This window comes from Ursus arctos, unplaced genomic scaffold, assembly GCF_023065955.2.
Source record: "Ursus arctos isolate Adak ecotype North America unplaced genomic scaffold, UrsArc2.0 scaffold_4, whole genome shotgun sequence".
In the NCBI taxonomy this organism is placed as follows: Eukaryota; Metazoa; Chordata; class Mammalia; order Carnivora; family Ursidae; genus Ursus; species Ursus arctos.
This window is the reverse complement of record NW_026623056.1, coordinates 16344985-16357954: the sequence shown is the minus strand read 5'-3', so window position 1 is coordinate 16357954 and position 12970 is coordinate 16344985. Positions and strand designations below refer to the sequence as shown.

General features: G+C 40.3%; 1 protein-coding gene across 1 annotated transcript in view; it reads left to right on the top strand.

Annotated features, from left to right (window-relative positions):
* PARL (presenilin associated rhomboid like) overlaps window positions 1–12970 on the top strand; it is a 48541-nt gene that overhangs the window by 33948 nt on the left and 1623 nt on the right. Inside the window, exons 8-9 of the mRNA XM_026497675.4 lie at window positions 10092–10193; window positions 10324–10421. Of these exons, the coding sequence (XP_026353460.1) occupies window positions 10092–10193; window positions 10324–10421 (200 nt within the window). The remainder of the gene's footprint in view (window positions 1–10091; window positions 10194–10323; window positions 10422–12970) is intronic.

Here is a 12970-nt window from a genome sequence, read left to right as displayed (position 1 = left end):
AACTTCATTGATTTAAGTATCACCGATTTAATCTGTATGTAAAGCGAATTCTCTGCTAAATTAGGAAAGTATCTTTAGGCTCTTCCTACAGGGTTGCAAGTAAAATAAAATGGTCACTAGAACAGATTTCATTTGGAATTCCATTTTGATTTATCTGTAGTGTTTGGAGTGTATTCTTTGTATAACTTTCTTCGTGGTTGCTCTAGTTATGACAATATATATATGCACCACTTACCACAGTCTGCTGGTGGTGGTTGAGTGAGGTGAACCTTGCCTCCATTTTCATCCCTGTTATCTTCCTCAAATTACAATTGTTTTAAGTATTTCCTCCGTATACATTTAGAATATTGGCCACTGTTGTTATTATACGTGCTTCAACCACTAAGCATCATTTAGAAAATTCCAAGGAGGAGGAAACTATTGTATTTATGCATAATTTTTATTTTTCCATTGCTCTGTTCCCTGATGTTTCAAGATTTCTTCCATCTATCATTTTCCTTTTATTGAAGGAATTTTCTTTAGTCATTCTTTTAGGTAGGTCTGCTAATGACAAATTCTCTTAGGTTTTCTGCCCCTTCATTTCTGAAGGATATTTTCACTGGATAAAAAATCCTTGGCTCACATTTCTTTTGGCACATGAAAAATGTTGTGCCCCTTCGTTTTGGCCTCCGTAGTCTCTGAAGAGAAATCCTTTGTTGTTCAAATAGCTTTTTGCCTATATAAGGTGTTGCTGCTCTCTTTGAAGATTTTTTTGTCTTTAGTTTTCAGAAGTTTGACCTGTCTCCTCATGGATATCTTTGTGTTGATCTTGTTTGGGGTTTGCTTAGCTGCTTGAATCTAAAGTTTGTCTTTTGGGAAATTTTCAGCCATTACTACTTTAAATAAAGCCTCACCCTTTCTCCCTCCTCTGGAACTCTGATGACATGATGTTAGATTACTTATAATCTCATGGGTCCCTGAAATTTGGTTAATTTTTTTCAGTCTTGTCTTTCTGTTGTCCAGACTGGGTCATTGCTATTCTGTTTCAAGGTCACTGTTTTCTTTTTCCTTTCCATTCTGCCTCAGCCCATTTATTGAGTGTTTTTATCTAGGATACTATATTTTTCAGTTCTAAAGTTTACATTGTTCATGGTGTCTTCCGTTTCTTTGAGCTTTTCTATTTCTGTGCTATTTTTCACATGTTTGTAATTGCTCTTTAAAGTATTTTTATAATTGCTGTTTTAAAATGCTCGTCAGACAGGGTGCCCAGGTGGCTCAGTCAGTTGGGTGTCTGAGTCTTGGTTTTGGCTCAGGTCATGATCTCATGCGCCATGGGATCAAGCCCTGGGTAGGCTCTGCGCTCAGTGGGGCGCCTGCTTGAGATCCTCTCCCTTTGCCCCTCCCCCCTGCTTGCACGTTTGCACTCTCTCTCAAATAAATAAAATCTTAAGAAAAATAAAATGTCAGACAGTTTTAATATCTGTGTCATCTTGTTGGGGTCTATTGTTTTTTCTCATTCAGGTTGAGATTTTTCTGGTTCTTGGTATGGTGAATGATTTTTAAATGAAACCTGAACATTTTGGATATTATGAGACTTTGAATCTAATTCTACTGTTTATGAGGCTGCCTCCTAACTCTGAGGAGGGGAAGGGGTGTGTTGACCATTAGTGTCTGGTGAGGTGGAAGTCCAGGTTTCCTACTCCTTTGACACCTAGGGCACCAGGGCTCTTGTTACTAAAGGGCAGGACTGGGAGTTCGGGAGCTCAGTCTCCTTTGTAGACCTCTCCTGGCTAGGAGGACCAAGGTGCCTTGTTACTGCTGCCCACATGACCTTCACTGACACTACCCTGTCAACAGTACTGGGATGCTGGGTTGCAGTCTGCAAGGGTAGAAGTCTAGGCCCTCCACTCAGCCTTTGTTGATGGGGATTGGGCCACAGCTTGTTCTTCTGTTTGGCTGGAGTAGAGTGGCTATCATCTAAAAGTTGATCGTCTTGCTAGGCTACGCTTTCTTGGTCCTTTGGCTACAGAGAGCATTTTAGGGTGTGGGGATGGACCCATTTTATCTGAGTTCTCTGGTGTTTCCAGGTGATGAGCTTCTCCAGAGCCAAGTCTGAGTTATATGAAGCCAAAGGAAAACCCAGGGGACTCACCATTGTGTCATTCCTTAGATCCCAGGATTCCTTGCTGGTCAGCTTTCCTCTTTCAGCCTTTCAGAGTCTTCTTATGTTTGTTTTACATGTAATGCCAGGGTTGTTATCTGTACTTCCTAGCTTGTGGAAACACGAAGCCCCTTAGAGCAAATTCATTTAAAATTCATCGTGCAAAAAAATCACACATGTGAACAATGATATGATTTGAAGATTATATAAAGAACTGTTTATGAAAATTTACTTATGAAACAAAATTATATGCACATATTAATTGCAAGTACATAACCAGTGTACATAAATTGTGGAGAATAAAAGATCTTCATCTCTAACCATGGAGGCAGATGGCTGGAGTTGAATTGGGTTTACGACTCCCTGGAGTTGTATCTAAGATATATATGAATGTGAAGTTTTTCTGAGGAGAAAGGGTCCATTTTCATTATATTCTTAAAAGCCCCTGTGCTTGGGGTAGGCCTAGACATTTGTCAAAAAAGCAAGTTGAGATTTAGACACATAAATGTTTACGTTTGTGTAGGTAAAGGACACTTTGAGAAAATTCTAGAAGGACAGTGGAGTTGCCCTCTATCTTTAAAATAATTTATAATAAGTACAATAAGATATAGTCACAGAAAAACTGGCTTTATGTAGAAATGCACAGTAATGAGAATTTTCTTTCATTTTAAAATATCTGTAATGAGCACTTTAGATGGAGAACGTAATCATCTGTGGAGAAGTAATCTAGAGCCACCTAACAAAATTCTTATGTTCTTTTGTATCAGGTAATCAAATTCTGTTGGCTTCATTTGGAGGAAAGTATGATTTTATTGTTTTTTGTCCTCTCAGAAAATAAGGTTTCAACTTGATTTTGGGTTTTGTTGAGTTGACTTTTTTAGGTTTGTTTAAAAGTAAACCTGGGATACTAGAGTTGCTCATATGCTATAAAGCCTGGAAGGTGATGAGCCACTGTTCACTCTAACTTTCCAATTCTTAGTGACATTGACATCTACTCTGCATAATACAGTATGTGCTGATAGATTTTGGGGGCAGATTTTGAAGTTCCAGGCAGAACAGATCTTTTCGAATAAATATAAATATGTCCATATAACATGTTGCACCATGACCGAGCAAGTTTTATGGGAAGATATGTCATCAGTCTTGTGAGGTGGTTCTGATATCCTTGAAATTTGCTATGACCCATTTAGGACCTGGAATAGGGAACCAGGGAAAAGTGAACAAATGATGGAGGTCGTGTGTGCATATGTGTGTTTCCACACAACCAGTGATCTCCCTGTTAAGGGAAGTCAGGGTTTTAGAAGAACCTTGTGTGTTAGTCAGACTTACACAGAAGCCAGTTTGGTCAGTATACAAGAGCAGACAATTGATCTTAAATATAGAAGCCAGAATTCTGGCTCCTGACCTCCACTGTGTAATTGCAAGCTCCACCAACACTCACCTGTACCTTTATTTTTTAATTTATTTTTTATTTATTTATTAAGATTTTATTTATTTATTTGACAGAGAGAGACAGCCAGCGAGAGAGGGAACACAAGCAGGGGGAGTGGGAGAGGAAGAAGCAGGCTCCCAGCAGAGGAGCCTGATGCGGGACTCGATCCCAGGACTCTGGGATCACGCCCTGAGCCGAAGGCTGATGCTTAACAACTGAGCCACCCAGGCACCCCTCACCTGTGCCTTTAATAGGCGGTTGAGGTTATTGTTTCCTTGTTGTTCTTTGCACTTTTTCAGCCTAAGCACTGGAGATTTTTTTGTCCACTTAACCTTCACTCAGGTCTTTGGTTCTCCTTCCAGGGGTTATTTGCACTGTCCTTCCATCCTGCAGTTACCCCAACCCAACCCATTTCTGGGACTGCAGCTTGAGCTAGTTTTCCTGTCAATTATAGGAGCACCTTTTATAAAAAATCACTGTTGTTTTTTTAAAATATCCTATTTAGAAATAATTAAATCTTACAGAAAAGTTACAGTACAAAGGACTTCTAAGTCTTTTAAAAAAGAAAGAAAAGTAACGGGTTTAATGAGGTATAATTGACATATAAAAACCTGGACATATAAAGTATATATATTGGTAAGGTCAGCCATGTGGACACCCATGGAAGCATTGCCAGAATCAAGATAATGAGCATACTCATCATCCCTGAGTTTCCCAGTGCTCCTCTCTAGCCCTTCCTTTCTGCTTCTCTCCCCATTCCTGGCACTTTCTCTACTTTCTGTCATGAGTTTCATTTGTACTTACTTTCTACTGTTTAATATTAATGGAATCATCCAGCATATACTCCTTTTTGTTGTTCTTGCTTCTGTTACTCTGTAGTTACTTTGAAATTCACCCATGAAGTTGTGTGTATCAGTTTACTCCTTTGAATGGGTGACTAATGTTCCATTGTCTGAATATGCCGGAATATGTATATCCATTCACGTGATGGACATTTGGGTTGTTTCTAGTTCTAGCTCTTGCAGAGAAGCTGCTGTGAATATTAGTGTATACTCTTTGTATGGATGTGTGCTTTCATTTCTCTTGGGCTAATATCTGGAAGTGGAGTGGCCAGATCATATGGTAAGTAAGTATTTAACTTTTAAGGACCTTCCAGATAGTCCTCCAGAGTGGTTATAATATTTTACTTTCTCACCAGCAGCGTGTGAGATTTTCAGTTTCTTCACATCCTCACCAACACTTGGTATATGGTCAGTCTTTTTAATTTGTAATAAGTATACAGTGATACCTATGTGGTTTTAATTTTTATTTCTTTAATGATTAATGATGTTGATCAACTTTTCATGTGCTTGTTTGCTATCCATATATCTTCTCTGAAGTGTTCAAATGTTTTGCCCAACTAAATTGCTTTCCTTTATATGTTCTGGATTCTGGATACAAGTCCTTTACCAGATTTCTGATATGCCAGTATTCTCTTTTAGCCTATATCTTGCCTTTTCTTAAGAGTGTCATTTGAAGAGTATAAGTTTTTAGTTTATATGTAGTCTGATTTACTAATTTGTTTTTTCTTAAGGATCATGCTTTTTGTTCTCATAATTATGAAATATTTGCCTAACTTATGGTCACAAGGAGTTTTCTCCTGTCTTTTCTTTAAAGGTTTTTATCTTACGTTTTACATTTAAGTCTGTGTTTCACTTTGAAAGAACTGCAAAAGGCTCTTGAACCACAGTCACCAGTTTTTAACACAGACAACAGTTTTTAACGTTTTGCCACATTTCACTTACCATTTTCTCTCTATATACATACTATTGTTTCTGAACTACTTGCAAGTAAGTTGCATATATCATGCCCTTTTACCCATGAATACTTCAGTGTATATTTCTAAGATTATGAATATTCTTGTATCTTTCCACAGTTCAGTTATCAAATTCAGGAAATTAATATTGATATAATACTTTAACTTCATTTATAGAACATATTCCAGTTTTGTAAGTTGTCCCAATAATGTCTTTTGTAGCTATTTTCCCCACTCTAAGATCATGTATTGCATTTAGTGGTTATGTCTCTCTGGTCTCCTAAAAGCTGGAACATTTCCTTCTGCAGCTTTTTTTTTTTTTTTAATTGAGGTATAGTTGACATATTAGTTTCAGTGTATAACAATGATTTGATATTTATATATATTGCAAAATGATCACCATAGTAAGTCTGGTTAACATAGTTGAGTAAGTCTGTTACCATTTATAGTTACACATTTTTTTCCTTGTGATAACTTTCAAGAGCTGTTCTGTCAGCAACTTTCAAATATGCAACACAGTAGTATTAACTGTGGTTGCCATGCTGTTCTTGACATCTCCGTGACTTATCTATTTTATAATTGGAAGTTTGTACCTTTTGACCCTCTTCACCCATTTTGGCCCTCTCCACCCCCAACTCTGGCAGCCACCAGTCTGTTCTCTCCATATATCCTGGGCTGGCTTTTTGTTTTAAGATTCCATACGTAAGTGAAATCATACAGTATTTGCCTTTCTCTGGCTTATTCCACTTATTTCTCCTAATGCCCTCAAGGTCAGTCCATGTTGTCACAAATGGCAAGATTTCCTTCTTTTATTTGTTTAAGATTTTACTTAATATGTTAGAGAGAGTGTGCAGGGAAGGGGCAGAGCAGAGGGAGAGTGAGAGAATCCCATGTAGATTCCATGCTGAGCCCAGAGCCCAGCATGGGGCTCAGTCTCACAACCCTGAGATGATGACCCAAGCCAAAATCATGAGTCAGACGCCCAACTAATCGAGCCACCCAGGTGCCCCAAGATTTCCTCCTTTTTAATGGTGGAATAATATTTGTGTGTGTGTACACCATGTTTTCTTTATCTGCTCATCCATCGATGGACACTTAGGTTGTTTCCCTACTTAGCTATTGTAAATAACTCTAGTATGAACATGAGGGTGCATATACCTTTTTGAGTTAGTGTCTTTGGATAAATACCCAGAAGTGGAATAATTCTGTTTTTAATTTTTTTAAACATTTTTTTAAAGATTTAATTTATTGAGAGAGTGCACGGGCGAGGGGAGGAGCAAAGGGAGAGGGAGAGAGAGAGCATCTTAAGCAGAGTCTGTTAAGCACGGAGCCTGACACGGGGCTTGGTCTCCCAACCCAGAGATCATGACCTAAGCAGAAATTAAGAGTCGGATTCCCAGCGGACTGAGCCACCCAGGTGCTCGTCTGTCTTTAATTTTTTTAGGAACTCCCATGCTGTTTTCCATAGTGGCTGCACCAATTTACAGTCCCATCAGTGGTGCATGAGGGCTCCTTTTTCTCCACATCCTTGCCAACACTTGTTATTTTCTTTTTGATAATAGCCATTCTAACAGGTGTGAGGTGATAATCTCATTGAGGTTTTGATTTGCATTTCTCTGATGATTAGTGATGTTGAGCACCTTTTTCATGTGTCTGCTGGCCATCTGAATGTCTTCCTTGGAAAGATGTCTGCAGATTTTCTGCCCATTTTAAATTGGATCGTGTTTTTTGGCTGTTGAGTTATGTGAGTTCTTTATATGTTTCAGAAATTAATCCCTTACCAGATATAATTTGCAAATATTTTCTCCCATTTGGAAGGTTGCCTTTTCATTTTGTTGATGGTTTCCTTTGCTGTGCAGAAGCTTTTGGGTTTGATGTAGTCCTACTTGTTGCTTTAGGTCAGCCTTTTTTTTTTTCTTCCCCACGTCATTAGCAGTTTTGAACAATACAGGTCAGTTATTTAATAGAATGTCCACCAGTTGGGTTTGTCTGTTTCCTCATGATGAGATGCTGATCGTGTGTTTTGGTTGGAATGCTACACGAGTGGTGTTACGTCCTCAGCACAGCTGGAGGCACAGAACGCCCGTTTGCCCCTTACAGTCCATCCGTTGACTGGTTGTTATCCTGCTGGTTCTCTACTGTAAAGTTACTGGTTTCCTTTACCTTTGAAAGCCAGTGTGTAATTTGTGAGAAGATGCCTTGGGATTTATGCAGGTATCAGGAGCTCTTGTTTGTCAGCCTCCTCACGCCCCTGAAATAGCGTCCAGTGCTTACTCTGGCTGGAATCCGTTTTTGCAGTGATGGTGTTACGAGGGTAAAGGTGTACATCTCATTAGCTTTCCCTAGTGTTGACATCGTCTATAACCATAACTTACCAAACTAAAAAATTAACATTGGTAGAGCATTGTTAAACTGCAGACTATATTTGGATTTGAATTTTCCACGATGTTTTTTTTTGTTGTTGTTCCAGGATACTGCATTGCATATAATTATCATGTCTTTTTAGTATCCTCCAGGCTGTGATGGTTTCTCGGTTTTTCCTTGTCTTTCGTGACCTTGATACTTTTGAAGAATAGTGGGAATATGTTTTATAGAATGTCCCTCATGGAACATGGAAATTTATTATTATTATTTTCATATATACATACTATATATATATAATTTTTTTAAAAAAGATTTTTAAGAAATCTCTACACCCATTGTGGGGCTTGAACTCAACCCTAAGATTGAATCACCTGCTCTACCAGCTGAGCCAGCAAGATGTCCCGGAGTTTTATTATTTTTATTTTAATTTTTTAAATTTTTATTATTATTATATTTTAAAGATTTTATTTATTAATTTGACAGAGAGAGACACAGCCAGCGAGAGAGGGAACACAGGCAGGGGGAGTGGGAGAGGAAGAAGCAGGCTCCCAGCAGAGGACCCTGATGTGGGGCTCGATCCCAGGACCCTGGGATCATGCCCCAGGCCAAAGGCAGACGCTTAACAACTGCGCCACCAGGCTCAGTTATTATTTTTAATAAGGCTTATTATTTTTAATAAGCGACTGGAACTGAGAATTTTGGCAGAAGACGAATGAAGTTAAAGTGCTGGCCTCCCTTTGCTCTCCCCTGGTCTGAAGCTGCACTGAGCTTCTTTGCATTTTTCCCCCCTCACTATACTCTCTGATCTCCAGGCTGGTTTTCTGCCTGGAACACTCTTCTCATCTCCTCCCCTTTTAAAGATTGGCCAATGCCTGGTGACCCTTCCATGCAAAACTTGATGTCACTTACGACCCCTTCCATGTGCTCTCCCTTCCATGTGCTGCCATAGTATGCCCCGCTTCCCCATCATAGCTGATCATGTTTTGTCGTTTTTACTTCTGCCCCTCTGTAAGCTCCGATAAGGAAGGGACTGCTGGTTTGGTTTCCCTCCGTACCCCCACCATCTAGCATAGTGCCTGATATGAAGTAGGCCTCGAGTATTTGGATGAATGATTATTGTGAGATTTAACGTGAACTAGGAATTATGACCTAATTTCTCAAGTATTCTACCATTTAGAGGAAGTGGGAACATGTCTAACATTAAGAGTTTAAATTAGCATTTATCCAGAAGATATTTCATAGCCATTATACATTTAAATTATGAAGGTTATGTAGCAACCTGGAGAAACACACGATTAAAAAAATACAGCTATTATAATTTCAACTACAACAAGAACTTCAACTTATAACAAGAAATGGTTGACTTATTGATCATAAGGTTGTGACATTTAGGGTTTTGTTTTTTGGTGGTGTTTTTGTTTGTTTTTTAAAGTAAGCTCTAGGCCCAACGTGGGTCTTGAACTCATGACCCTGAGATGAAGAGTTGCATGCTTTACTGACTGAGCCAGCCAGGCACCCTGACATTTAGATTTTTATTCTCTAATATGAGGGTTTTGGGAGAAGTGCTTCTCAGGCAGGCAAATGCATGTGTGTCCCTGGGAGGATGCTGTGATGGGTGGCTCAGGCAGAGCCATGGGACAGACATGGCATGCTTTCCTGGAGCAGAACATCTCTTCAAAGGTTTTAAAGAAAATGTTTAGTTTTATTATGAAGTAGGGTGCAAATTACATGTGATTTTTTTTTTTGTTTGTTTGAGATAAAAACATTATACATGGAAGAAATCCACGCATGTGGGTTTCTTTGGGCAAATTCATGTCACACTCTGGGTGAAGTGGCTTTGTGGAAATTTGCGAATTTCATTTTAGTCATGAAATGAAATTGCTGAAGTTCATTAAGCACTCACATGCTGGTTATTAGACATCTCGTTCTTTCCAGGCGGTTACCGTGCAGTGGACTTGCAGCCCCTTTGTCTGATATTTTCTTTTCTTTTCTTTTTTTTTTTTTTTAAGATTTTATTTATTTATTGGACAGAGAGAGACAGCCAGCGAGAGAGGGAACACAAGCAGGGGGAGTGGGAGAGGAAGAAGCAGGCTCCTAGTGGAGAAGCCTGATGTGGGGCTCGATCCCAGAACGCTGGGATCACGCCCTGAGCCGAAGGCAGACGCTTAACGACTGCGCCACCCAGGCGCCCCTGTCTGATATTTTTCTCTGTTAATAACGAAAAGCTTTTAAGCTTTGTGCTCACCCTAGAAATGTGTGGCTTATCAATTTTGTGGACAAAGTATTGCTACTTTAGATATTGTCGTCACTAAAAAGTTGCACATTGAGAATTTCACATGTTCACATGTGTTCACTTGCAGTCAGGCGCAATCATGACCGTCCTTGCTGCTGTCTGCACAAAGATTCCAGAAGGGAGGCTCGCCATTATCTTCCTTCCAATGTTCACATTCACGGCAGGGAATGTGAGTATTTTTATGAAGGGAAGTGCTGGGACAGTGGTGATATTTTTACATTGAATTCTTGCCCTTAAATTAGAAATGTCAATGCTGGAGGAATCAAAGTTGTACCAGTTCTATTCTCTTTTGCTCTCAGGCCCTAAAAGCCATTATTGCCATGGATACAGCAGGAATGATCCTGGGATGGAAATTTTTTGATCATGCAGCACATCTTGGGGGAGCTCTCTTTGGAATGTAAGTTTGAGTATAACTGATTGCTACACTGCCTTCTTGGGTCCTCTCCCCCCGCCCACCTTAGGAAGGCAGAGCAAGGCAGTTAACTCTGAGATGGAAGCAGGGTCAGATGGGGGTGAGAGGGTGAGAAAACTTGTACATGGTTTCCTTTGGCCTTGCCCAGTTTCACCGTGTGAGGTGGAAGGGGAAGAGCAGCAGTCCTGTCCCAGCCTCAGTCATTTGTAGAGACACTGCGCCTTTACCCCACCCTTAACCTCTGCTCACCCCGGCTCGGGAGCTCTCAGGATTCCTAGCCCCTCTTGGGATACTGTCCCCCATCCCAAGTGTGCGCTGTCCTCTCCTTTCCCTACTCTCAGGCTTCCCCTCTCCTACCACCACTCACCGCTCTGTCACCAGTGCTGGGCAAACACAGAGTGGACACTCTGCCGGTGACAAGTGTCCAGGTGTGTGCTATCTGAACGAGTAGAGGCTGGGGATCCTAAACCAGCATTACTGGGCATCTGTTATGTGGTGGGCTCTGAGCTGGTGGTTTCCATTCTCTTATTACTTTCATTTTCCTGATGGAAACAGGTTCAAAAGTGATCTTCCCCAGGTCAGACAGGAGCAGAGCAAAGATTTAAACCCAGATCCAAAGTCCTTCCCACCTCCGTCACCCCGTATTGAATACAGTAGCGTAGTGTACACGAGGTCTTCCATTGTGTGTCACACAATGGAATTTTGCCTGAGATGCGGTAGCGCTGGAGCGCCTCTGTCCCGGCACTTCCTCAGGACTCTGGAGCCCATCTGCCCGTGAGCGCCCCTTCGGCAGAGTCATTGTCTGTCTGGTGTACTGGATCCCCTGAGGGACTCTTGTCCTTCATAAATGTTGCTTTTTGTGGCACTTACTTGGATTTTACTTTGTTTCATGACAATGGAAAACTGAAGTTTTTCAATTAAAAAAAAGAAGAAAAATCTATTCTAAGTGGAGCAGTTTTGCCCAGTAGGCGGTGGAACTAAATGCCATTATGCCATTTATAATTTGCAGTGATGATTAAAGAATCGCATATGTGAGTTCTGGCTTTAACAGCCGCACATTATAAATAGTAGAAACTGACCTGATATTACAATGTGAGAAACATAAAGACTTAGGAAAAGGGTTCTGTTTTATGAACTCTAAACTTATCTCTCTGGATCCTCCCCTGTGTACTTAAAGGATTTTCTCCCCAGCAGGTTTTTATTCTTCTGAACTATAATTAGATGACCTTTTCCATTCTGAAAATAATTGGATCAAATGTATTTTAAAGTACAGGATCTGAAAGGCAGAGGAATCCTTTCTCTTGGCTGTTTCTAATTTCAACTCCTTTCATTTACTAGACCTCAGTCACGTCCAGAATTCCACTTTTCCAACATCTTTAATTTAATTAATAAAATTAGAAATCCGTACTGATGGCAAAGATTCCATTAGTATCCTCCTGTATATTTCCTTGACTCTGTGTCCCTCGCCTTGTACCTTTGCGATAATAATCGCTAACATACATTGAGTATTTGCTGTGTGCCCAAGCTGAGGACTGATTTCATACTCTTAAATCCTGTGAGGTATTCATTTTTACAGAAAAGAAACTGCTTTATTTTATTTCGTTTTTTCAAAGATTTTATTTGAGGGAGAGAGAGAGAGAGAGAGCATGAGTGGGAAGGAGGGGCAGAGGGAGAAGGAGAAGCAGACTCTCCACCGAGCAGGGAGCCCGATGCGGAGCTCGATCCCAGGACCCCGAGGTCGTGACCTGAGCCGAAGTCAGCCGCTTAGCTGACTGAGCCACCCAGGCGCCCCAGAAACTGCTTCAAAGGGAACCGTTGGAAGTCACACAGCTGGCCCTCTGCAGAGCGGAGTTTCAGTGTAAGCACTAGGCTGTGCGGCTGCTGCGGAGCAAACCGGAAACACCCAATCAAAACTTAGAAATTGGTCACTTTAAAGTGTTTTCCTAATTTTAATTTGGCCAAATGACCAATTCTATTTGAACTTCCAAGTATAGTCAGAATAGTTTACCCGTAATATTAAACTGTTTGATTCTCTTTATTAATGGAGAGCTCCTGACAAGTGATTCATTTCTTGCAAGAGTTTTACAATTGCATTAGAATCTTAGGTGATCCTTTTTCTGTTGTTCTGAGAAACAAAACTGACTTAGTCAAGGGGCGCCTGGGTAGCGCAGTCGTTAAGCGTCTGCCTTCAGCTCAGGGCGTGATCCCGGCGTTCCGGGATCGAGTCCCACATCAGGCTCCTCGGCTGGGAGCCTGCTTCTTCCTCTCCCACTCCCCTGCTGTGTTCCCTCTCTCGCTGGCTGTCTCTCATAAATAAATAAAATCTTTAAAAAAAAAAAAAAAAAAACTGACTTAGTCAAAATCTGGCTAAGCCCAAAAGAATTTTGTAACATGCCTTTTAATTTGCATGTTTTTTAAGTGTCTTTTTCCTTTCTGTAAATATACTGATTATTTTTTAACATTTTAATGGTGACTATTTTCGTGACCATTTTTAAACTGTATTTAGTGAATATTAAGATTCAAGTACTTAAAAG